This window comes from Dicentrarchus labrax, unplaced genomic scaffold, assembly GCF_905237075.1.
Source record: "Dicentrarchus labrax unplaced genomic scaffold, dlabrax2021, whole genome shotgun sequence".
NCBI lineage: Eukaryota > Metazoa > Chordata > Actinopteri > Moronidae > Dicentrarchus > Dicentrarchus labrax.
In genome coordinates this window covers 21,328,556-21,355,441 of record NW_026136718.1, presented here as the reverse complement: position 1 = coordinate 21,355,441, position 26,886 = coordinate 21,328,556, and the positions used below count along the sequence as shown (strand labels likewise).

Below are 26,886 nucleotides of genomic sequence, written 5' to 3'. Positions count from 1 at the left end.
GTGGATGAAACAACTTACTTTGACTTGGCCACTTCCTAGAGGCCACTTTTGACTGCACTGCCTGCAGCATGTTTCTTTGTAGTTCACACAGCGCTACAGACCCCCTGCTGCTGTGTACAGAGAGTGTATCCCCTTCCTTTTGAAGCATGAACTGGGCATCAGCCAGAGCCGGTCAGACGAGAGGGCTGTTAAATAACTGAGGGAGCTCGTTGACTAACCTGTTGGCCATTAGGATTTCTCATGCCACATTAGAGGGTGTTTGATTCCTGATAGGAGACACCCAGCAGGAGTGTGAGCGTGGTGGGAACGTTTCTATCTGTAACTGTGATCACTGGCTTCACCCTCCATCCTCCACCTGACACTCATACATTCATTTATAGCTGTGCTTTTGGGCACATTTAGACCTGCCACCACAACAGTATCTGATGATAGCTGGTTGCTCTCAGTAGGACAGTCCTGTAGACTGAACACACACACAAACTGCAAAAGTTTCATTTGTTATTCATACAAAATGAGCTGCTGAGTGTGTCCTTGCTGACCATCATATTAGACAGGAACTGCAAAGTGATGTTGACGGGCTATCATCACTCTGCAAACACTCCAAACCAGAGAGCACACTGCAATACACTGTGTTTAAAGAAATAGTTCGACATTTTAGGAAACATGCTAATTCGCTTTCTTGGTTAGTTGTGAAGATTGATACCACTCTCATGTCTGTAATGCTAAATATCAAGCCAGTAGGAGGTAAGCTTAGCTTAGCATAAAGACTGGAATGAATGTCGAAGTATTCCTTTAGCTGAATGCACCACACACTGCAAGCAGTAACTGCGCACTCTTACTGCCATAGCTGGAGTTGCTACATCCTTCTGTCAACGCCTCTGTAGGAGAGCATCATATAGCACAGTGCTTGACTTTATGATCATAAGTACATCATTTATTACAAATGTGTCTGATAACTGTCAATACACACTGATGCTGATTCAATATTAAAGGTGATTTGATGGCTAAATAAAAATGTTGAATTCAAACAGATGAGATGTGATGGGAGCTAGTCCTAATCTTTGTCTTCTTAACAGGTATACCATCTAAAAGAAGCTCAAATGTGTTTGTACATGTATGTGTGTGTGTGTGTGGGGAGGGTTTTACTCACAAAGTAGATATCTGTGATTGGCACATCATCTTCATCATCGACTGAAGCCTGGCTGGTGCACCCTGAGCCGGACATCTGGCTGGCCCTGTCTGCCTCCATCGTCACCTTGGGGCTGGACGGAGCGTCCCTGGCTGCCCCGGGGGAAGAGGGAGCAGCTGGGGCAGACGAGGAGGAGGCAGCTTCAGGTGCTGACGAAGAGCTGGAAGGTGCTGCTGCAGCGGCATTGGGAGCCTCGGCACCAGCTACTTCCTGAACCCCACTGTGGGAAGGGCGGAAATGGGAGATAGTTGGGTTAGATAGTTAGTGTAGTCCGGGGGTTTTCAAAGTTTGACACTGTGGGCCTCCTTCCCCAGACGTAATCACGACAACTGTGACCCCCCAGTAATGCTTTGGGGAATTTAAACAGGAGGTGTATTTATTTGAAAAGGTTGGGGGTAATATACAGTTAATTTGATAATGCTACAACCTCAGCCCTGTTTTTTAAAGCCTAAATTTGTTCATTTTGACAAATTGGCATCATCAAAAGTATGCCGAATTAGCTATTAGCGGTTTGTTTTTGCAATATACCCATGGGTGTACATTCAACCAACAGTGGATTGCTTTGACACTGAAAAACTAAAAACATAATGATTCTCTAGAAGTTCTGTAGATGTAAGGAGCGTCTTTTTTTGTGAAGTGGATTTCTCGATGTTTATTCACAGTGATATTCTTGGAAAGTGTACGTTGTAGAAGACTGGGTGTAGTACAATGTAATATCATTTTGAGGTTTTCCTGCACATTTAGTGTTTTACATGATTTTTAAAATAATATTATTCCAAAGGCTCCATGTAGTTTAAGGACTATATAAACACCCTGGTTACCCGCACACACAGACACACACAGCAGTTCCCGACATTAAGAGCCACTGATTGGGTCACTTGCCATAAGCCACTTTTCTGCAGCAGGGCAGAGAAATAGCAAAGAGCTATTAGAGAAAACTGGCTCTGGCTAAAATTCAACAGCTGTGTGTGTGTGGGGGTGTTTAGCTGCTTAGGCTCTAAGATTTGCCAGCTGGCTGTGTGCTGCCACAATCCTTTATTGTTCCTGGCCAGATCATAAACTATTAGGAAGGATTTAGGCGCGTCCACATTGCTTTCTCAGCTTCTGTGTTTGAGCTTAGCTCCACCAGAGGAGAAGGCCAGCAGTTGGCCGCTGAGGCAAAAAAGCTGAGCTGGCTTCTCCAAGTGAGAGCTGATTGGCTGAATAAATGAGGGGGACAGAATGGGGGTTGCCATGCAGAAAAGTCTCTCTTTCATCTCTCATTTTATCTTCACGAAACTGTACATATACTGTATCTTTGTCTCTCTGTGTATCACTCCCCATCTGTCATTTGCTGTTTTTCTCTTTCTCTATATTTCTGTTCTGTTTTTTCTCTTTCTTCACACATTACTCTTTCGACTCATCTTCTCTTTGCCTTTCTCTTCCAATCAGTCCTCCCATTCCCTTTTCTCCATCTCTCCTCTCACACCCGTCCAAGCAGTTCTCCAGCTGCAGGTGAGTTAGAGGCAGCCCGGAGGAGTTGTTTCAATCAGATGGTTGATTCAGTCGCCTGTCGCTGTCTCAGCTGCTCTCACCAACCCCCTCTCTCCTCCCCGCAAGCTCCTTCCAGACCCCCGGGCCATATGTCTAGCCGCTGCCTTCTCAGCATCAGACCCAATTATTCAGCTGGTTTCCCTCGGCAATCACACCATGATCCTCACTGACCTAACCTGAACTTAAATGTGAGCCCCGCTGCCATGTTCCCATCAGTTGTGTTTGAAGTCAGTTTCATTTTCATTTCAAGTGGCTTACACCAAGTGATGTGATTTTTGAGTTATGTCTCCCCTGCTGTTTTCTTTTTCTGATGCAGTTTAATGTTTCAAATAAAGCTAAAATGCCAAACCAATTAACTTCAATTAAAAACCAGGTTAGAATATGCAACATGTCAGGTCATTCCAGCTTTACGGGAGTAGCCCCAGGCCTGCAGGCTTCCTGCCCCACTGCCCTACTTCTACTGGCTGGTTTCCCCATGTCGGCCCCATGTCTGCCTCGCAATGTCACCCCATAAAAAAAAAAAAACAGACACTGCTCATACACACAGCACAAATTTACATGCATGTGCGCACTTTCTCATAACCTGATTACTGTATAGTTCATACCGCTCCACACAGTGCCAGCCGCTTTTATTTGTCCATAACAGCAGACCCGAGTCCTATGAAAAAAATGGGTCAAGCTGCTTTTGGTGTTTATCTGTGTGCCATGTTAGAAATGATGTGTGTGTGAGGCAGGTGGGGAATCTAACCGCTGGCTGAGCCCAGGTGAGACACACAGATTATTTATAGTGCGTCCTCAAACTGAGTCATATTGATGATTGGGGTCATGAAAGACTCATTACAGCTCTACAGCTTATCTATCCTGTATTGGGGTCACAGATAACATGTGACAGAGTTGACTCTTTCTGACATCTTGCTGTGTTCAGATGTGCTAAATATGGCAACATGCACCAGTCATCTGTAAAATAATATTTTTAAAGACAATAAGGCTGATATTTTATTGAGCCATGTATGGAGTTTCAAAGGGAAAATATACCACAAAATAGACTTTACACGGTGCTATGCCAATAAACAAAAAACAAACACAGACAAATGGATTAAAAGAGTACTTAAACAATTTAGTACTTCTATAAAATGGATGGACTAAAAATCAATAGAAGCTACAGTAAGCGCATTTAGCTCCCTTATGTCTTATTTGTTCAATTTATTAGATTACACGTCAGGTTTTGATGCACTGCAGAATCTAAAATGTATTAAACATTATTGGAAAATCACTAATTCTGTTCAAAATGGAGTTTGCTGTCATGTTGTTGATGTACCTGGTCTCAGGTGAAGGATGTGGGACAGAGATGGTGGGCTCGCTGTCGTGTCTCTTCAACTCCACCTCCACTGTGATCGTCTGCTGATCCTCCTCACGCACACGCAGCTCCTCCTGGGTCCTGAACACAAACATAACATGCATAAAACAACACGCAGAGAGGAAATGAAACACGCACGAAAAACAAACGCAGCCACGTCTTAGCAACAGGAAGAATGGGCCTACTCATAAACACACAGACCTACAGGCTGACCTCACATTTTCTCTTGTACCCACCCACCACACCCAAAAATGTCTAATGCTATGAAAATATGAAGCTGGCAACCCTCAAAAACAGCTCAACCCAGCTAAAAAAGGTTTATGAAGTGAAAGTAGCATTCATACTCCTGACTCACCTGCCGTCGTGGCTCAGAGACTGGGTGTGCCTCCTGGAGACAGAGGACATAGTGTCAGTACAAGCACCCTGGTCTGGGTCTTAAAACCTTGAACTACTACTACCATAATGTGAATTATGTAGTGTGTGTGTGTGTGTGTGTGTGTGTGTGTGTTTGTGTGTGTGTGCGCGTGTGTGTTGGCACCTGTAGCGGGGGTGCTCGGCCGTGTCAGAGGGGGACCTCTCTGGGATGGACAGAGAGGTGGTGGAAGAGAGAGTGGTGGCAATAGAAGCTGTAGTGGCCTCCTCAAAGGATGGAGGAGTACATGGAAGAAGATCTGGTCGCCCTGGAGGAGAGCGAGGAGACACACATACACATTATTATATTTATCTTTGACGGAGCAAGTACCTGTTAATTTTCTATTTTTTTGCAACGATGTTCTGCTTGTGTAGCCTTTTGTTTCCCATGGCAACAGCTATAAGCTTGCTGTTTGTCGAGGGTTGGAACGATCAATAGTGTTCTTGTTTACAAAAGGAGACTGTGAAACATTTTCATGTCATTAAAAGTTGCCTGCGTTCAAAGTCGAAACTCTCTAACCCCTGACAATACTCCACAATGGTTGGCAGATGGAAAATTCTGGTAAAAATCTGCATCTGTTCCTATTATCTGTGTCTGGTTATCTTGGGTTAGGTCACTGCATTGCAGCACTGTATGCAGGTGTTATTTACCCTCGTCCTCCAGCGTTGGGAAGCTGCGAGCTCCTCTCAGGTCGTAGATATTCTCGTCTCTCTCAGAGGGCAGCTGGCTAGCTGACCAGGCTGCACCAGGACCAGCGCATTTAGGCACCGACAACGACACGCGACCCTTCTTGGATGGAGATGACTTTAGAGCTGAGGGACACATTTACACATTAAAGAAAATGTGGATGTGTGATATGGCATATAGTGCTGTCAAAATAAAAGATTAAGCCTAAATACTAACTAAAAGGTTTAAAAATGATTTGTCCTCCTGCTACATTCCACAAGAATTATTTCTCAGTATGTGAAAATCAAAGGAAAGGGATGAAAAAGAAAACTGCACAAGGATCTAATTGATGTTAAACTCGCATATGACATGAAACAGCACCTAATAAGGCAGTTAGCTACTGTATCTGATTTTCCTGTCAAGGCTCGGCAGTAAAAGAGAAAAGCCTGGCATCTGACATTTGCGTCTTTCTGACTATGTAAGGCAGTGTCTTCACATAAATTGAACTCACAGGAGCTCTTCTTGAAAACCATGCTGCTCATGAACTTGAAGAACCTATCTGCATAGAAGCCTGGCCGGTGGACTGATACAGTGTCCTGAGGGAGAGACGGAGAGATTAATGAGACAAACAGTGCATGAATAAAATGATCAAAACAGCACTCGCAGTAGATTAAACTGTCCCTTTAGTGCCCTTTTTCAGTTATGTTTTTTTCTCTGGGTCAAACCACCAGACAGAAGGCATACAATAAAAGACTAATGATAGACAGAAACACGGTCAGACAAGGCTACAGACACGTCTCTTCATTATTTATGTTGCAGCAGACTCAGATCACTCTACCAGCAGACTGACAGATGACACTTGGTGTTTGGTTTAGACTAACAGGGGGATGGTGAAAGCTGAAGAAGTGAAGGAACAGCAGCTCGCTTATTATTAGCTTTTTGCATCTGCATCACCGGACTTCACTATGAGTAACATCTTTGAAAGCATTCACCTAACTGAGCCAGCAGTGTGTAACAAAGAGAGAGTAAGGAGTGTCCATTATCATCAGCAACAGTGACACACAGGAGGCTGTTGTAGGGGTTTCAGAGTGGGAGAGAGTGTGGAGTGAGTAAGGAGAGAGATTATTGATAGGACTGATTCTATCCTGAGAACAATCTGCAGAGACCTCTTTTCTTCTTATTATTTTGCTGTGTTCAGGATGTTTCTGGGCGTCAAACTTTGGGCAGCGCGCAGCGTCTGAGGTCGGGACTCTATAAAAAAACGTAGCGACAGTCTGTGTCTGTTTGGCTGAGGGTGGGGCTGAACCACACACATGGAGCAGAGGGCACAGCGGACAGGATGACGCTTTGGCTGCATTCACACAAAAACCCAGCAATGTGGCTTCTTTCCGCAGGATTGTGCAGAGGTGTGGCTCTGTTTATTTGTGTTTTAGAGCGTAACCGACAGAAAAATAACACTTTTTAATAACTCCCTCTCTTCATTCACTCTCTAGCTAGCTCGACACACAGCTGTTCTCACTCTCCTAGAGCCAGGGAAGAAGGGCCATCTTTGAATTATATGTTTACAAACAGTAACCAACAAACCTTACTCATTATGCTTTTCAACAGTGAAATCAGACCTGGCAGCACACAATATGTAATGTTGTGTAGGCTGGTATGAGCTGCTGATCTTCATGGCTCCGGCCTTATTTATTTATTGAAGTATACTAAAAATGAATGTGGTCCAGACACATTTCAAAATACTCAAAGAGAAAGAAACCAAATTCATATAAAGAGTACAGAAATATGTTTGTTCATGTCATCAGACAACAGACAACACTGTGTCTCTCTCTCTGTTATTCACAAAAGCTGATTTACTGTAAGATGAGCAAAATTCAGTAATGGCTAATCTTCATGACAATGACAGAAAACAATGAAAATGAATGTGTATGGAGTAAACAGCTATATTAAAATATTAGCTCAATATAAGACAGCTGTGGCTGGCATATAATTCACATTTGAGTAATCTGCAGCTCTGCTTGAAGCTGACTTCTAATAAGTTTTAATACACAATGCACACACAGAGAAGTTAATGTGTCTGAATAAACCTGTGTGCTGTAAGTTCTTCAATAACAGAACTACTGGGCCAGGAGGATATTATACAGTTAAATACACAGTTTTAGCCATGCAGGTTGAAAGACAGAGAAAAGCTGATAGGAAATACACACAGAAAGACAGACTGTTCTTCAAAACGCCAATCAAGATGTCTGCTAAACTTAAAGCTAATAAATGTCAAACAAAAAAAGCTTGAGGCTATTGTTTAATGGGGTCTGGTACTCTCAACTTGATGTAAACAAAATCAGTCATGAGTCTGGATAATGTGATAATACAAAATAAGATGGAGAGAGACAAAAAAACATTTTTTGTGACCTGATTAGAAAAAAGTCAGTGTGCTTTGCTGATATATATATTGACTATAAACTCCTGTGTGAGAGTGTATACTTTATGTTTCTGCTCTATATAAAAAAGCTATTAAAAACTCACCCCGTCATGAACCAAAGCCTTCCACGTGTGCTCCAGTTTCTTGATTAGCCTGCAGAAACAAAGAGGAGCCCAATTTAACACAGTGATGTTAAACATGTCTTACATATTAGGGCCACAGGCAAATGAATATAAGCACCATGCCTGTGAGCTGCGGACCTTAAATGTGCTGTCAGAAGTGATTAAGTTGTTTCAGTGCATGAGTAAACTGTATGTATCTACATATAATTAGTTATTTGACTTCCATCTCCAGCCTGTGTCACACTGTCACACACACCGATCAGCCATAACATTTAGAGCACTGACAGGTAAAGTGAATAACACTGATTATCTGGTTATCATGGCACCTGTCAGTAGGTGGGATATATTAGGCAGCAAGTGAACATTTTGTCCTTAAGTTGATGTGTTAGTAGCAGGAAAAATGGGCAGCCTGAGGATTTGAGCGACTTTGACAAGGGCCAAATTGTGATGGCTAGACGACTGGGTCAGAGCATCTCTGCAGCTCTTGTGGGGTGTTCCGGTATGACCACCAGGTTGCCCAAGGGGTCATAATGTTATGGCTGATCGGTATATGTAGCTGATGACCAGTAGTGACGTGTAATCACGTACATAGACTACTACAATATTCACCTGTAGGATTGCAGGATGTCGATGATTCCGATGTAAAGAAGAAGTCTCTCTCCTTTTCCATTCACAGCCGGGATGCCGCCCATCCTAAAATGAGAAGCAAAATAAAACTGAAATAAAAAGTTCAACAGGTGTGTGCATTTGGATGTACAGTCAACACTTCTTGCAGGCAACTCTGTCTGTGTAGAAAACAGATTGAGACTTTTATTATGAAGCAGCTGCAGGCCTTTTTCAGCATTTCTAATTATTCAATATAACATTTTTTGTCTCTATGCTGTCTCAAGCTAAGTACCATCTAATCAACTGCATTCATTGAATAGTGGAGATCATAAGTCCCAACTAGATAGCTCGACTTAAAGCCAGCATTTATCTGGTTTAAATGACTGTAAAAGGGAACTACAGCTTTACAGTGAAGGTGCTGATACACCACTACTGAATCTTCTAAACTACAGACAAATGTTGTCTCTGTGCAATCCTGCAATCTAATGTTTGAGAATCTAATGGTGAAGGCCATTTCTATTTATTTTAGCTAAAATATGAAAAGAAAATTAAGATGTTTTTATTTGTAGTCTATTTGTAAGTCCTGCTATTTAATCTTACTTAGACTACAACAACTTCTGTTACTTCAGCCACAGTCATAAGTGTCTAAATGTCACAGGTAGCAGGTTTTGGCCTCTAGCCAAGCTTTAAACCTTTTATTCCACACTGAGCACAGCCTGAGATCTTCTGGCACTACTGACTGTTTGGTGGGTAAATCTCAAGTTTGCCCTCAGGGTCACTTGAACTTATTTCAGTGTGACTTTTTAAATCTTTTCTCAAGTCTTGTTCTATAAGTGTGTTATCTTTTAATATTTAGAAGATTATATTCTCTGAAGGAATGTTTGCCCACTTGCGCTGAAAATTGCAGGTGTTAAGAACATAATCAGGTTAAATTGTTTGCTTATGAAATATTGTGTGGGGGCTGCAGTTTAAATTGTCAGTTGCAGCACTGAAGTGGTTTGGAGTGTCAGTTTCAGATAAAGTGTAGAGAGGAAATTGATTAATAAGAGTTTGAGTAAGCTTTTTTGAGAAGAGTTGAAGAGCTGTAGCAGTTGAACTGAGAAGAAGTGTAGTAGTGGAGGAGGTGTAATGGATAAAAGCAAGTGTTTATTATTGTTTGTATTATTTATATTCCACTTTATTTATCATAAACACGGCATGAACTGACCCCTTTTTAAGTGCCAGCAGTCACATTTATTGCACAACTCCTACGCCAATAGCCTCTTGCCTCTCTGGCTAAACTCACGTGTCGTCAGTGTCGATGGACCCCCCGCAGGCGGCTCCTCCCTGGATGGACTCCATGGCTGTGGAGTACAGGGCCTTCTGCTGGGCCACGGGCCTCTTCTCATCGCTGCCGCCCTGGGAGCCCTCCATCTGTCTCTCCCTCTCCGCCTGGTCCATGTTGTGAACCCCAAGCAGCAGACTGTAGTCCATGATCTTAAAGCTCTCCAGCACCTGAGGAAAAAGGACAAACAGGTGTGCAGTGATTGACAGACACGTGACATATAAATCAAGGTGAAAGCTTTTATCTCGAGTGCACAACAGTGTGAGCACCAGAGGGAATGAGAGCTGTAATACTGACGATGTTAATGCTATACAGAAGACACTGAGCTATACACAGTCATGCACAGCATGCACACATTAATAAACAATGTATAAGATAGCCAGTGTGTGCACACATACTCCCTTCCAAGCACCTGCACTATAAAAGTAAACGTGAGGTGGTGATTTACAAGAAGAGGACAGGGCTGCTAGCAGACCAGACACCTTGTTAAACCTCTTGCTCATAACAAAGCTCTAATTTATAGTGAGGGATCCTGGGAACGCCAAACATTCTCATAAATAGCTGTCTATTGTCTTTCGCTGCCTTCTTCACTCCCGCCCCCCTCCTTCCACTATCCTCTATTATTAATCATAAATCATAACTCTTATCCATTTCATTTTGTGGACTTTTTACTCTACTACTTTCTACTCTTTTGTGGACTTTCTACTCCCTCTTTTCCCTTGAGATGCTGCATTACAGTGTCCTTTTATCCTTCCTTCCATCATCCCTCTAATCCTTCCTTCTAACCATTACTGCCATTCTCTCTTTCTCTGGAGGACCTCTCTGGAGACTCTCAGGGTGTTATATGGATCCTCCTTCAGAATCTGTAAATGGTCCTCACCGTCTCCCCCTACAGTGGTTCTCTTTCTTTCCTTCCTGCTATCTCAAAATAAATATGCTCTCCATCTAACTCACCAGGCAGTCTCTCTGTAAGGTCTTGACCAGTGCGTTGTAAGTGTCCTGGTCCAGCATCAGTCCGTCCTGCAGATCTTGCATGAAGTCCAGGTCTTTGAAAGTGGGCCTGGCCTTCTCTCTTTCCTTCTTGGATGCTCGCCTCTTGTAGGTGGAGCCCTTCAGGTCGTATTTAAGGTGCATGCGAACGACGCGGGGAAGGACGTTGTTCATCACCACCACACGGATGTTCTTCCCGCCAGACTGGACACAGTAGAGGCCGAAAAACTTGGGCAGCAAAGTGCGAGGGTTCTGATTCAAGTTCTGGAGAAGAGAGCAAAAGTGAAAACATCTTTAAAGGTCTCATACATTTGGTTTCTGCCGCTGTGCTTTGACAAGCTGTTGAGGCAGGACTGAACATAAGAGGGAATTGGTTTGAGGAGTTTATTTAGACATTTGTGTGGGGAAAGGTTGGCTGGGTCACCACAAAATATATGATTCACATTTTACAAGGTTAAATCTTAATAAATGAGGAAAATATGTGCCAAATAGTAGTAATAGTTTACCACACTTCACGGAAGGAGAAAAGGTTGGCACCTTAAGGAAAATATTGTAATATATTACAGGAAAATACAACACACCCAGGAATATTAGGGATAAAAATACAAAGCAGTACATGAGCAGTAGGATAGGTTATAAATGTCCTGCAAATAGTTAATTGATAAACATAACACAATTGTCAGTGTAAACATACTTTGGCTACAGTTCACACCAGGAGGCCTTACATAACGAACACAAATCAGGATTTTTCTTACAGTGCAATGAAACATGGAAGTGCTCAGACGCAAACTGTGATTACAGTTCTGTCTCATCTGGGTACAATCCAGCCACAGAGTATCTAACTAGAATTAAACAGGGACTGCAGGGAAAGTAGTGGAGGCTTAGTATAACAACCCAATCTAAATTTAAGAGTTGAGCAGTGGAAAAACATGCCTCATACGTGTTATACATGCACTGTGGGGGCAACTGATATCCTCTAGGATAGGTAATTGTGACAGGCATTTTTACCTATTTACCTACAAACAACATATACAATACAATAATGACAGTGGCACCCTGTAGGAATGAAGTGCAACAGAAATTACTAAAACTTTATCTAAGAAGACACCTAATGCTCTCCTAATGCTACCAAACTTAACTTTAACATATTTACACAACAAATATTTGAAATAGTGCTTTACATGCTTGTGCTCCAGCAATCTGTGCTCAATATTTCAGTAATCAATCCAAACAAATGAGGTTAAGTCTGAGCTGGGTGCTCAGTTGGAAACCTGCTTTGACCTTGGGACCTGGGCCAGCTCAGTCCCATTAGAGAAGTGAAAGGGAAGAGAAAAAGAAAGACAGAAAGAGAGAGAGAGAAAGAGAGCGCTGTGATCCATATAGTGATAACACACAGCACTGAGAGTAGAAATGATAGAGAGAAAGAGGAACAGAGAGAGGAGAAATGAAGGATGAATATAGAAGTGTTGCTAAAAGGCTCGGCACTTGTAAGGCACTCTGTGAATGACCTTCAGACGAGAGAAACTGGTCGAGAGAGCAGCAAAATGATAGAGAGGCTGCAGACAGAGAGGAGAGAGAGAGAGAGAGAGAGAGAGAAAGAGCATTCTCAGCCCTCAGCCACACACGACCCTTCTGTCAATGTTAAGAGGGCAGAGCAGTGACGACCAACAACACAGACACGTGAGGGAGAGGAGAGAGAGAAGGACAGAGAGCAAATACGAGCATGAAAAAAAAAGGCAAAAAGAGAAAGAGTGGATTAAAACACGAGGCAGAGCGAGAGATGAAGGAAAATAAATTACACTGAGAGTGTCACAGCAGCGGGGAGAGCGATAAGACGTTAAACGTGAGAGAGGGTGGAAAGCCTAGGCATGTTATAGAAGGACCGAATACACAGAAGGGAGAGAAGTGGCAGCAGTGGAGTTGGTTACATCACTGTTATCTGTATGCTGCCCAGAGCCAGACTCCTCAGCCAGCCCACTACCATCAGCCAGTCAGCTGTTCAAGACATGCAAAGCTCCACCAATGAGTGTCTGCGTGTTGCCTGTTATGTTTGCTACAAATACAGCTGAGCTTGTGCATCTGAAACTACATTTTTCTGCTACATGTCAAGTGGTTTGCTGTTTTTTATTTTGTTCTTCACATCTCTAGGTTGATGTTTCTGTGATTCTAAAAATTGTATCCATCAACATTATGTTTTATGTGGTTTTTACGCTGTGTTATCTATGTAAATGCTCTCTGTCCTTCACAGGTTTTGATTTGCCTATCTAGAACCTTTGCTATTCTGTTTGCTTCCCTGAGTCTACCTGCTCTGGCCCAAATCTTTCTACCTTCATTAAAACTCTTTCTTAGACCAATCACACCAACAAAAATGCTTCAAAGCACACCCAAAATGACGGAAAAGGTCACAGTAAATGTACTGAGCCTTTAAAGTCCCTAAATGATTAAATGAATTCTTGCAGTGGTCTTTGGCCATGGCTGTCGGCACATGAATAAACACAAGGCTACAGGCCGTGAACCTTAAACAGGCTGGAATGGTAGCATGGACATACATGGTGCTGTTGCTGGTTGAGTTAATTCAGAATGAGCCTGCAGACTGTGGCGAGGGTGGGAGGGGGTACTGTTGAAATACACCGGCTAGTCTCTTATGAAACCGTATGGCCAGGGTTTTCAGTCCCAGATCAAAGCACTGTTATGTCTGCTTTAATACAAAAAGGATGTCACGCTTCCAGGGTCTTACATAAACCTGAGATCTAAAAATATGACTCAAAATAAGAGCTGCACGTGTGAGTGATAAATTTGAACACTGACAGGCTTCTCCACCGTGTGTACAGCGCGTATGAATCTGTGTGTTCACAACATGTGCATGTGTCTTAATAACTGGATAGTATCAAGACAGGCTCATTGTTTTGTTTGAGCGTGTATATTTGCACGCATGAGCAGAATTTATTCACCATGCATTACCCTGCATGTGTGATGCCTACCGTGAAGGGGAACAGGGGGAAAACTACCGTAGCTGAAAGCAAGTGTTAAGGCTCACTAGGCCGGCTTATTTGATTTCCAGTTTAGTTTTTATCCAACTCTGACGTACCCCGCAGTTTTTGTCACACACACTTACCATGTAGTATCCAGGCAGCAGTTTCTGTAAGAATTCAGCCTCTTTGTGCATCACAGTCTTGATGATGAACTCGTCGTCTTTTGTAAGGTAGAAGACAGAGCCACTCGCTCCAGGATTGGACAGCTCGATCAGAGGCTCATTACATAGGGAGTACTGCAGAGGAGAAATACGGATTAGTATTAGAAATAGTGAAAAATAATAGAAACAGCATTTTCTGATTACCTTAACCCAAATAAAGTCATGGTTAGAAAATCGGTAAAAATTTTAATGTATAACATTTCATTGATATTAGAATTTAATCAAACTATGGCTAACATAGTCTTTGTGGAAAAGTTAATCCACTCTGGCATCACATCACCTCACCTCTTCTGGAAAGAGTTTTAATTAAGAAAAATGGAACAAGTACCGATTTTCCACCTTGTTTCCTGGAAAACTGACTGTGTTAATTCGCTGCCATTTTAATCTAATTGTGCATAACAAACAAACCACAAAAAAAAAAAAAACGAATAGAGGAAAGCAACAAGAGTAGAGTGAACAGGTAAAGAACTCAAAAATTGAAGGGGGAATAGTCATGATTAATGTGGCTCTTGTACATAGAAAGTAAACCAGAACTTAGCAGGGTTCTCTAAGCAGTCCATGTGAACAGCTAAGGAGAAAAATATTTTTGATTACAGCAGTTAAATAGTAACTTTTTATCTCCTTTATATAACCCCTCTCATAACTCCTTTTGATAACAAGTTAATTAAGTACTCAGATACATCGATTTAGAATTGCACTCCTATGACATTGTGGACATTTTTTTTAAACAAAAAAAATGAATGCAGCAGAAACAGATCTCTGTTAAGGCTCACTAGGCCACCTTATTTGCAGCGGCTAATGTAGCCTCCAGCTGCTAGCCTTGACCGGTGGACTTCTCCTTGAAGTCAGATTATCATGCTTCAGCTTCTGACTACAAATCCCATGGATCAAATTATGTGAATTGGGAGTCACCTCCAGTGCTGACAATTAGCTCCTTTCAAAAACACTGGCGATCAACAGCCTGTTGAGACACATTTCACTATGAAATACTTCTTAAGACCAATAAAATAACTCATCACGTAGAGACACGCAGACACACACAAACACATGTTACGGTTTAATTGATGATTAAGAAATAATGGTACGAAGTAGATAAAGATTGTGAGTGAGAGAGAAGAAGTAAATTACAGCCGCAGTAGAGCAGAGGCAGCTGTAGATGTCAAATAATGACTGCTTTGAAATTTTAGCTTTGTTAACACACAAATCAGACTCCTGTTGATGTTATGATTAGCTCAGCTTATTAGCCCATTTGCTCTCTTGGCTGCTTAAAAGCAAGTAGTCATTGTTTTATATGAAGGTGAAGCTGCCCCCACCTATTATAGGTCAAACATCCCTCTCTGAAGAGCCTGTTATTTAATTTCATGACTTTTTTTTCAATGGCTGAACAGTTCATACCAAAAACCTTTAAAATTGGTCTTTTTGCAAGTTGGTGACAAAATGTCTCCAGATGACTTGGACATGTGTGGACATATGGTGATGAGTGACCACAGGCTGGCTCAGAAGAGATGGCAGAAACAAGGCAGGATGTTTCCACGTGGCCGGAGAGCCGATGCATTAAAGATATGTGCACGTGGAACACGGAGAAACACTGACTAAGCAGTGTATGTATATTCTGCTAGACTCCTCTGGGCAGAGCGGTGAATCATTCAGCCTCCAGGTCCTCCACACTGATGAGGGGTGACAAGCTGCAGACCTTCCTTCCCTTCTCTTCTACCATCCTCTCTCCTCGCCTCTGCCCTCTCTTGTGCTTCTCATCCACAGTTCTCATCTTTAACTCTTTGTGTTTCATTGTGTTTTCCTGATCTTGCCTCCCTTTCTTCGTAAAATCTCTCTTACTTCACTTTGTACCATAAATAGATCCAATCGTCTTATTAATTTAGGACCACAGATGATACAGCTATGAGTGAGTCAAATCTTACCAGGTAGTCATCTGGCCTGATGCCAAATAATTCTCTGAAGTAGCGGAAGGCCACAGGAGCGTATGTTTTAAAGCGGAAGTCCGGGAAATGGTGGGCTGGAGTGAGGTTGCTGCCTTCACTAAAGTACAGAAAAATATCAGAGCACATAAGATGTTAGTAATCAAATTCAAATTTTTCAAATTTTTGTGCACTGGAATTACACTGCATGTGGTTGCCGTGGAGACCTGGGAAAAAAGATGCTCTCCACCACGTAGAAGTCCTGCATCAACACATCTCTCTCAGGCTTGGAGCTCAGGTTGCCCACCGTGTAACCGATGCCCAGCTGGATGGCACCTTTCAAGGCTGAGGATGTGGTCTGTGGAGAGAGGGGTGAGGGGAGGCAGAGGGAGATGTGGTGAGAGAAATACTTGCCCCTTCTTTGACCCTCACTGTTAATTAACTGTCCTATTCTGAGTTGGATAAAATCATTTATGCAAAAAAGACAAACAGTACGTGTTTTTTGGGTAAAATTAAGTCCCAGGTCTTGACATGTTCAGAACAAGAAGATACATCATGGCTCAGGCATGTGCTGTCTACTGTACCTTCTTGTAAGTAGTTTCCCCTGATGCATCCACCCCTCTGTGGCCAATCTTCTTTCCCTGACCAGGCTGGCCTGAGGAAGAGGGCATCTGATGAGAAAAAGAGGGAAAGAGACCTTAAAGCATTATAGGGAAAGGAAGGTTTGCACCCGTTTATTAACATTGATTATTGAATATGAAATACTGGGGATTGAAACAGTATTAATGCATGAGATCAATCCTTAATCAATCTCAAACTGTGCATAGCATGAGGTCTGATAGCACAGTTTGTAATTTCATCTGATTCAGAAACTATCTCAACGGGAGAAGCTGCAGCAGCGGACAACGGACATCCAACGTAAATATTTCTGGTGCTGTTCACAGAGCTTTTCGGTTTAAATTGGCATTTAATAAGAACTGAATGTCCTCAGCAGACTCAAATTAAACAAATAACGCAATACTTCTGTTTGCCGTAGCTTACAATAGAGTAGCTGCAGTGCCAGATGGATGGGATTACCAAATTAGGAGGATTAACATAATGTGAGCCAAGTTGTGTGGCAAAGACAAGGAATAGTTAAGTGATATTTAAATACTTTGTTTAACTACATTTTCTGGTACACTGTAGTCTCCATGCACCAAGTGAGGAAAAGTATGTACAGCAAATATTCATTAAGCCAAATATTTAATTGCCCGACATCCTCAGATGAAACCCTTGTAAGGGTTTCATTAGCATCTGACTAAAACCAAAGAACTAGTAGCTATTGATGTGGAGGATCAAAAAGGAACTAAAAGGAGAATTGTTACAGAGCCGGTGATCACAGGGACAGATGGTAGCTCACCTCTGTGATGAAGGCTTTCTTAGCAGCAGCATCTGAGAGAGAGAGAAAGAGAGGAGAGACAGAGATGGCTGTGTTAGTTGCACTGAGGCCGAGAGGCTCCATTACTCAGCATCATTAGTCCTCTCTGTGACAAAGATGAATCCCAAAGGGTGGGCACAGCAGTCCAACATTATGTAATAACAGTGTCAAACACAAGTAGGGGCCTGTCAGCTAGAGGAACTGCAGGAAACAGTAACATCAGCTACAAGGGCACCAAGTCCTTTTTGAAGCCCTCTGTACAGCGTGTGAGATTTCATGCATTTGCTAGCAGCAACAGCAATGTCGGTCTGCCTGTGGGTGAAATATTGTACAGACGTTCATGTCCACCTCAGGATGAATTCTGATAACTTTGGCAAATCTAACTTTTCACCTAGCGCCACCATCAGGTCTGGCTTTCAGTTTATCCCACGCTTTTGTTTATGACCAATACACTGCAAAACTAATTCCCATGAGTCTTAGTGGTACTTTGTGACAAAGACAGTATACGTAGTAAACAATATAACAACTATACCGGCTAAACATCATGTTTGGTCATTGTGAGCATGTTAGCATGCTGACATTAGCATTTAGTCCAAAGCACCACTTTACTTAAGTACAGACTCATCTACAGCCTTGTCTTGTTTTGACTTGTTGAATTAATTAACATTATAAATACCAGTATGCCTGGCAAGTAAAAGTCACATTTTAAGTCAAATGTAAAGTGTTAAACATAAATAAATAAAGGCTCATTACTCGTGACTGAAAAAAGCTCAGACACAATTAAATCTGCTATGAGTTTGTTGGAGTGGGAGTAAACACGCTTACACTCTTTAGCAAGGCTAATACTATCTACACTGAAACATGCTTCACAAAAAAACAAATGCAAACGACACGCATTACTTATCACAGTCTAGAAAAGCACAACAGTCTTACATCCTGCTATAGTGTGATACTTTTTAACTAATAACAGGACGTAGGCAGTAGAGAAAGGCAATCAGAGGACTGTTTTCACCAGGAAGGCCTGAAATAGATGCATAATTATAGATGTATAACATTCAGCATACTAATGGAGAGAGGGTTCAGGAGGGCATGAAAGAGAGAACACAAAATGAGCAAATGAAATAGAGGAAGAATAGAGAGAGAGAGGGGATGAGACACAGCTTCAGACAGCATAAGAGAGAGGCTGATTGATTCACTCAGTGCTCATCATAATCATCATAACCAATATTCCACACAGATGGAATTTATTGAGAAACTGCATATGTTTTAACAACAGCAACACTCATCTGATATGAATAAATAAATGAAGATTTAAATGTCACTGATGAGATAAAATAATCTTAATTTGCCAGACACTTTAGACAGTCTTGTTTTATTTATGTAACTACTTCGGTACTTGGCGGGGTAAGAAAGATTTAGTTGATATATACCATTGTTTTATCTGATATATGTATACTGTATATATATAGTCTTGATTTTTGATGAATAGAGGTGCTTTTATTCCTCACTGCTGCATCAACAATGGCTCTATTCTATTCAAGTGTAAGTGTAAGAGTGTAAGACATGACATTTTATTATTTACACCTGTGGTGTCTTCAGTGAAAACTGTGTATTCCCCCTGTAGAACAAACATCAAGATCCAAGCAGGTGTAGCTTAGGGGAAGACTTAGGGGACACAGCAGCAGGAATAAAAGCCAACTCAGGGAGTCAACTGTATGATTTAATTGTGTAAATGGTTACTCACAGCTCACGGGTCAGAGACATAGGGTTATTTTAGCATTCAATTCACTGGCTATGGTTGGTTCAAAATGGGTGCTTTTCTGCCTTTAACTGCTGACTGTTGGGGAAAATTTTATGTCTGTAAGTGTGTGCAGTGTGCAATCTGTGTATGGGACTGTGTAGACCTGTATGGTCTACACAGTCAGTCATGTAACGTCTAACTAATGCTTGTGAAAGTAAATTATAGCTAGCGGTTATTTATTAATTAATATTAATATGAACAGTATAACTATTATTATATTTACTTTGTTTGGGAAAAAAGAACCTGCTTCCTCCGGCTACAATACACTTTTTTTTTTACTGTTTTGACTTCATACATCATAAAGTACAGGTGGAAATAATAACAACGACGGCTTTGTTCCATTAAATGTCCCAATAAGCTATTTACAGTGAGCCAGCATGCACAATACCATGACCTCTTTTTAGTGGAATCCAGCCATCATAAATATTACTTAATACACCTGTGCTTCTCCCGCTATGACATGTTGCGAAAAAGGGTAATTTACCCCAATTGACACTGTTTTGTGTTGAAGTGCCTTTAAGCAAGATGATGTTTGTCCCTAACATATTCTGACATATGAGCTATAATTAAACAGTTCACAACAGGCCATATAAGAATGACAGAAACATTACTTTCTGCCTGTAATCTTTGGAGACTCCAACCACTAGTTGAGACACTAACAGCAAACCTATATAACCCAGTGTCACTCAGGAGGGGCACATCATCTTCACAGCTTGACTCTGTTTGCAGCACAACTGATAGCCAGCCTCTCCAGTCTCTGTGCGCCTGCCTGCCTGGCTGGCTCTCGTGGATGCCCATGTGACTGAGCAACAGAATAGCCTGTTTGCCTCCCCTCCTCCTGCTCGTCTCTCTATCGCTATCTCAGTCACACACACACACATTTGCACTGGGATGAGCAAGCCAAAGCGTGCCAATGCAATCCCGGCAACGCTCCCAACAAGCTGGAACATCCAGGGAATAAAATGTGAGAAAAAAAAAAACCTGCTGGTGAAGGAATGTTTGCAATGCAGATAATTAAAGAGGAGGCTCTCCTGCTTTTTACCATGCTGTACTATTTATTTGAGCCTGTAGTTCCAAGCGTGTGAATGCCTGTGATCGGTATGGTTCTTTCACATCTCTTCTGTCATTTGCCTGTTCCCTATGCGTATTCATGTGTGTTTGTCTGTATGTCATGTATCTTATTTCCGCCGCATCCCTTCTTTTTTTTACATGCCTGCACCTGCTACGACTGCCCTCAGAGTGTGTATGCATGCGTAGGTATGTGTGAGGGCGTAGGTATGTGTGAGTGTGTGACTGTTAGCTGAGCCTACAGATTTTAAGGCACAGTGTTTGTGCAGTCAAGTCCGCCTGAGCCAGTCTGTGTGTGTCTAAGCATGTGATCCATCACTCCTCGCTCAACTCGAAGCGAACTACCACCAGGACAGTTTAACCACAACACAGTTAGCTGATACAAAAACATTATGCTTTATATTGTATTAAAGGACCAGTGTGTGAGATTTAGTAGCAACTAGCGGTGTAGGTGCAAATTACAACCCCCTCGTGTCACCCTCCCGTTCCAAACGTGTGGGACAAACTACAGTCGGCACGAAACGTCAAAGGCCCTATCTAGAGCCAGTGTTTTGTTTGTCCGTTCTGGGCTACTGTAGGAAGATGGTGATTCAACATGACAGCCTCCGTAGAAGAGGGAACGCTCCCTCTGTAGATAAAAACATCTCATTCTAAGGTAACGAAAATAATTCTTATTTTCAGGTGATCATATACAAATGAAAACATACCTATGAATATCATATTCCATTTCTGCCAGTAGACCCTCCTAAAAGCTTCACACCGGACCTTTAATACAATTACTAATAGCCTTAAACATTATGATTATACTGTTGTTATCATGTCTCCAAATATTTCAGAGCAGTAATTATTTGGCCTTTAGATGAAAAAATACATTGTGGACTGTACGAGATATTTAGACATAGATATTTTATTTGTTTCATCTGAGGTCCATTGTGCATATAAGACTTTTTGCAACCAAAAACATCCGTAAACCATAAATCTATCATATATCTGAATCTTTAATCCAAAATCATGATTTCATTTTGTGGATTTACATAATATATTCTAATATTCACCATTATTCCTGTCCTCAGAAGCATGAAATACAACACCATTACAATTAATACATTAAATTATGGGATGGTTCTTGAAAGAGAACATATGTGTAAAAGCTCAAGCAGCGCAGAACTACATTTACATTTTAGCCATTTAGTGTCTGTTTATGCCAGACTGAAATGTAATTGTATTATAATTATAAGCAACCAACTGTGGTGTGAGGGACAAAACCATGATGCCCTGCTGCTATTCCTGTAGACATTAAGATGATGAGAGTATGTTACAGTGTACAGAGGAAATACAGAGGAAGGAGTTATGATAGGGGATGTGATGGGAGAGAACAGTGGGGCTTTCATAAAGTATGAAGGGCTAAAAGTCATTTTATCTGTGATAACCTCAACACTTGAGAAGGGCATTACAGAAATAAGTACATTAAAGTTATATTTGTAAATAAAGAAATCACCTGACCTGCCATTAACAAATCTATTTAATTCAATTTTAGGATATAAATAGATTTTTTTAACCATATTTCATGGTGACTTTCCTGTAAAAACTGTGTGAAAAATAGAGGTGCGCAGTTAATTGCAATATTATCAAAATCACAATATGGTCAAATGCAATATCCAAATCACAGAAGCTGCCATTTTTTGATAAAGGTAGTGAAAAACATCGAAAAACATCCCTCTACCCAGGACCACAGGAGTCTGGTGTGATAATATTTTATCAGTAATAAAAATCCCTTCACTTATTTCTAACTGGTACCCAAGTGATTCCATCCTGACAATGTAAAGAGGCTTCAGAATGAGGACATGAAGTAAAATAGGTCTTACTCCACTGTTGCGCTGAAGCAGCAATCTGTAGGGTTCTGCAGGGGATGGAACAACAAATAGACCCATCCGAATAAATTGCTTCTGGCTGAGACTGTTGCCTAGCTGGACTGCTATGTGTTGGTTTAATGGCCCACTCATACAACCCTTAAGAGAGTGGTCCATTACCAGCTGCTGATAGCCACAGGAGGTGAAGCGAGACACAGGCTAATTTACATCATTTTCACACACAAACCCAGTGGTTCACTTATATATGTGTATATATATGATCACATGTTTAACCAACGTTTGGCCTGTTCATGTGAGATAATGTAATTCCTGGTTGCTGCCAATTCACATAAGATTATTCATACACATAACTGCTAAACCACTGAATTATACTAGACCCTCTATATCTGATTAACAGAGCTTCATCAGACAAACTAAAACAGCCGACAAATATCTAGTTTCGGTGACTACACACAATGTTTCCTGTTAGAAAAAGTGAAAGATGCAAAATAGGGCCCAGTTCGTTGCAATGTTCCCACAACTCTAAACTGCAGCAACATACTTTGCAAAAACACCTGAAAACAATGCTTGAAATAGGAGAATATTCTAGTGATTCAACAGAAATAAGAGATTTAACACAATATATTTATCTTGCTGAGCTACATGTTGATTATTCAACTATAGAAAAAAGGTTTACTCCATGGATGCTCCCTTTTCCTCTCCCAGAACAAAAACTATGGCCAATACGGAGTACCAATCTAATGCCAGTTTCTTCCTTCTCCTTTTGGTTAAAATATGCAGACCTCACTGCATGGAGCTGTTTAGATCATTTTATTAACGAGAGTGACAAAGAAACAGTATTTAACCCCTCCAGTTTTTCTCTTTTAATATTTTACACTGTTTATACTGAGTGAAATACCCAAAATATTAAAATCCATTCCATCAAATAGAAATATTCAAGATCTCTTGTGCATCACTTTAGACACATTTTCCAAAATTGAGCTTGACATCCCAAGATTAGTCTGCCTACATGCTTTAAAGCACAGAGCTGAACAGATCACTGAATTAGTGATCAGTCAGGGTTACACAGAGGATTACTATGGCCTTTTAAAGTCACTAATATGTAACATCTAAAGTCAGTGTTCCCATGAAGATTTGACCCAATCCAGCTCCTTAATTAAAATTCTGATAAAACACTCAAATGGATGATGGCCATTGTCCATGCAGATATGAAAGTACAGTAAACACTACAGTCTGCACAATGTGTTCACTCTTTATTAACACCTATGGCCTTGTTTCTTCTCCAGTGTACAGACTCTTAATCACATAGCACTGTATGAAATAAGGTCTCTGCAACACATTCATTTAAAGACACACAAAAAATATATATTCTTGTCCAAACTTGCTTTACGATGTGCAGGATAGTGTAGATCCCAAGGAGCCTTCTCATAAAAACTATATGGCTTGTGGATATGATCTTGTCCCCCTCTGAAATGATTTACAGTGTACTTTTCAGTATTCATGGTACATGCTCATTCACGTTAACTCTGACATTGAGCTGTTATAATAACCTCACACATACACACACACACACACACACACACACACACACACACACACACACACACACACACACACACACACACAGTTGTTTCCATGGTTCCCCAATTGAGGTCAACCAGCATCTTTATGACTGACCCACGTGTGCCTGGAATCAACAGACAGATGCTGCCTTCCACATGTCCTTTCAGGCTGCTGTTAAATAGGGCATCAGCACAGCCACACAGGTGATGTGATATACTCATAAAGACACAATCATTCAAACAACAACTATTGACTGGCTCATCAGTATAAACATTCGTGATAGAAAAAAAGGCAAAATAAAACCAGCTTTCAGCCTCACCGAGAGGAATCGACAACAACCATCCATTGAACAGTATCAAACACACTGAAGTAAATACAACACACTGTTATAATGTTTTAGGTTATACTGTGAATTTGTGGCTACTGCAGTATTTTTATAAACTTAAACATTTTGTTTTTGTTTTCAAACTATATAAACTATAAGAAACTAATGAATTACCCTCTAATTTTTAACATCACATAGTATAGGCAGCATTGACAGCGGTCTCTGACCCAGATGTGATCAATACCGGGAGTCCCTGAGGATGAGCTAAGTAAGAGGCAGTCTTTCAGATGATTGTCAGTTATCTTGGCAGAGGCTAAGTGACGACACTCCAGCTATCGATTGGGAGTTAATTTTTCATGCCATAACAAAGCAGCGTTTGCTTATGGTGTCAAAGTGTATCTGACCTGACCTATAGGGTGCCAAAATCCATGACTCTAATTTAAAAGAGCAAGAAAATCAACAGGGCAGCCCACTCAATACAATGTGTGGTAAAATGAAGTCAGCTCTTGTGTCAGTATTTTGACTGTGATGAACACTGTGGGATTGTAATATTATCTCCGACAACAGCGTGAGGATGAGGTGAGTGTTGGAGAATCATTTGTTCTCTTTTGTCCAGGATGCTGCTGAAGTTCAGACAGACAGAGCCGCCTCAAGGACCTCCATTTTTAGAATATGTTAATTTATGGTTAACCTCAGCCTAGTTTACTTCACACGGGAGAGTTATGCAACAGTGATGGCTGCTGGCTGGACTGAAGGAAGGCAAACTGATCCTAAATCAGAGTCAACGGGCGACTCCACCTATAAGCCCTTGATCTCAGTAGCCAACGGGTTGTGTATTTTTCCATGAGCACAGACAGACAGTGAGGTCCTCGTCCTCTGTCTCTGGCCACGGCCCAGAGCAGAGGAATGGAGGCGGTAAAGAGGCCTAATTGAGTACATTAGGATGCTCGCTTAATGCTCCAGGTAACAAGTCAATCTTCGGGATATGATGTTTACTTGGCACACACATATAATGATCTCCAAGCTTCTGAAAACTCTCTGCTGTACATCTAAATTCTATAGCACAGAAATAGTTGAGTGTTACATTTTAACATTGTCTGCTGGACAAGAATTGTCTTATGTTATCACGAGTAATGGAAAAGTAACATGTGATACATTCAGTTTAATATTTAATCTTTATTTTGTTTAAAGGAATATTTTAACAGTTTCAGTTGTAGGCTTAATCGCTATCTTGGCAAGAGTTAGATAAGGAAATCAATACAGCTTTAATGTCTCTACAGTAAACATGAAGTTAGAGCCAAAAGATTAGCTTAGCTTAGCATAAAGGATGCCCCCCTAGAAGCAGTTTGGGGGGGAGCAGTGAGCCTGGCTCTGTCTGAAGTAACATCCAGCTAGCAGCATCTGTCAAGTTCACTAAATTAACACATTTTGATCAAACTTTTGTTTTATCTAAACACAAAAACCAAATGCTGTCATCACAATGAGTCCACAGAAAATTTGTTACAGCATAAAATTCCCTGTAACCAACCCAGTCGTTTTTACATTTCTGTTTGTGTACAAATTAAACACATAAAATATATCGTAATAACCTTTTCATCTAACGTATTGTCAAACTATTATTTTAGAATCATATTTTGTGGCACCAGTGATTCAAGTCAAAGGCACACCTGTGCAGACTGATCAAAAACATGGATAATGTGTTTTCATGTTTTCATGTGTCACAGTATCCTGGTTTCATTCAGAGTAATCCAGTCCCACCCAACCAGCAAAATAGCCTCTCTGTGTTTCTGTAACTAGGATACGATGTTAGCATGCACAGCCACATTAACGGGATACTGTAAAAGCCAGGCACCAATGCGCGTGTAAACATGGACGGTGCCTCTTTCTACTGTGTAAAAGTAGACATCTGTGTGTTTATCAATAATTCCTCTCAACTGACCATTCCTCCTTGATCAGTACAGAGCTACTTGGATGGCGACACTAATAATTAAGGAGTCATCAACTTCCTAATACTAAGCTTTTCAAAGAGGCTTTAAACATTCCTCGCAATTACGGCACTCTGGCAGAATAATATCCTTACAGCATATCCGTAATGCTTCTGCGTGTAAACACACACAGTCACGGACACATAGGCAGTAATGCCAGCTACTTACAGGCTGCAGTAGGAAGTATGGTTGAACTCTAAATGTGTTAACACGTCTTAAACCTTCTTCCCTACAATACACTTCCCCTCAGCATTCCTCTGATTTACTGAACAAAGCGTTGTGCTCAGAGGGGGGAGAGCTGCTCCGTCCTCTGCTGTCAGTGCACATCATACAGTTTGTATAATACAGTGAATGTGTGGAGGAAGCCAGGGCTGGAAAGGACAGCTTTTCACTATGCCAAGTCATCCATTATGATCAATGGCATCAGGCAAGCAAGCAGGCTTAATAAAAAGCTTCCTGCCTTCTGCTGGCTCAAAAAACATCCCTATGAGACATTTAGCTTGGAGCTAGATGATGAGATATGCACAACAAAGTCTGCATACAGGCAATTGCTTGTCTTGTCCTACAACAGTGAAAACAACCCAAAGATATGAGTTTACTATCATAGAAAACAGAAAAAAGCCCGACTGAGCAGATGGATTTTTGGTCATTTTTCATAAGACCATAAGAGGACATGAATTAAACAAACCAAACCGACTGATATGAGATTTTTGAGACTGATGCTGATTTTAGAGAGGAAAAATTCACTGATTACCGATACAATATAGTGGAATGAAGATATGCCTTTTCTGTGTTTTCTATGCAAAGATCTCAATTTCTTAAACAAATAACTTTATTGAAGAAAATTTAAGTAAAATACTTAAAATTCGAAGATAGAACTGGTATCCTCCGATATTCACCAATATCAGTGGACTGTTTATCTGTTGCGTCACAGCGCTGGCTAAATACTGTGTGGGTTATTTCCAACTGGAGATACTGGAGAAATAATCACCTCCATTTTCCAGCACTGGCACAAATACCGATGTGCTCCATGCAGCAGAACGGACAGCAGGCGGCTGTTAAGCTCTGTGTCTCACATCTTGTATGAGAAGACAACTAGACTGAACTGCAATAATGTAAAAATGTTTAT

General features: G+C 41.2%; 1 protein-coding gene across 2 annotated transcripts in view; it reads right to left on the bottom strand.

Annotated features, from left to right (window-relative positions):
* Positions 1-26,886, bottom strand: part of pip5k1ca (phosphatidylinositol-4-phosphate 5-kinase, type I, gamma a) — a 44,783-nt gene that overhangs the window by 7,323 nt on the left and 10,574 nt on the right. For both annotated transcript variants that reach the window (XM_051376476.1, XM_051376477.1), the window contains exons 2-16: positions 17,127-17,158; positions 16,312-16,398; positions 15,955-16,085; positions 15,731-15,848; positions 13,734-13,886; positions 10,583-10,882; positions 9,590-9,798; positions 8,308-8,391; positions 7,681-7,729; positions 5,669-5,753; positions 5,142-5,303; positions 4,618-4,759; positions 4,435-4,467; positions 4,041-4,160; positions 1,151-1,409 (exon numbers count right to left, since the gene is read on the bottom strand). In XM_051376476.1, the coding sequence (XP_051232436.1) occupies positions 1,151-1,409; positions 4,041-4,160; positions 4,435-4,467; positions 4,618-4,759; positions 5,142-5,303; positions 5,669-5,753; positions 7,681-7,729; positions 8,308-8,391; positions 9,590-9,798; positions 10,583-10,882; positions 13,734-13,886; positions 15,731-15,848; positions 15,955-16,085; positions 16,312-16,398; positions 17,127-17,158 (1,964 nt within the window). The remainder of the gene's footprint in view (positions 1-1,150; positions 1,410-4,040; positions 4,161-4,434; positions 4,468-4,617; positions 4,760-5,141; positions 5,304-5,668; positions 5,754-7,680; positions 7,730-8,307; positions 8,392-9,589; positions 9,799-10,582; positions 10,883-13,733; positions 13,887-15,730; positions 15,849-15,954; positions 16,086-16,311; positions 16,399-17,126; positions 17,159-26,886) is intronic.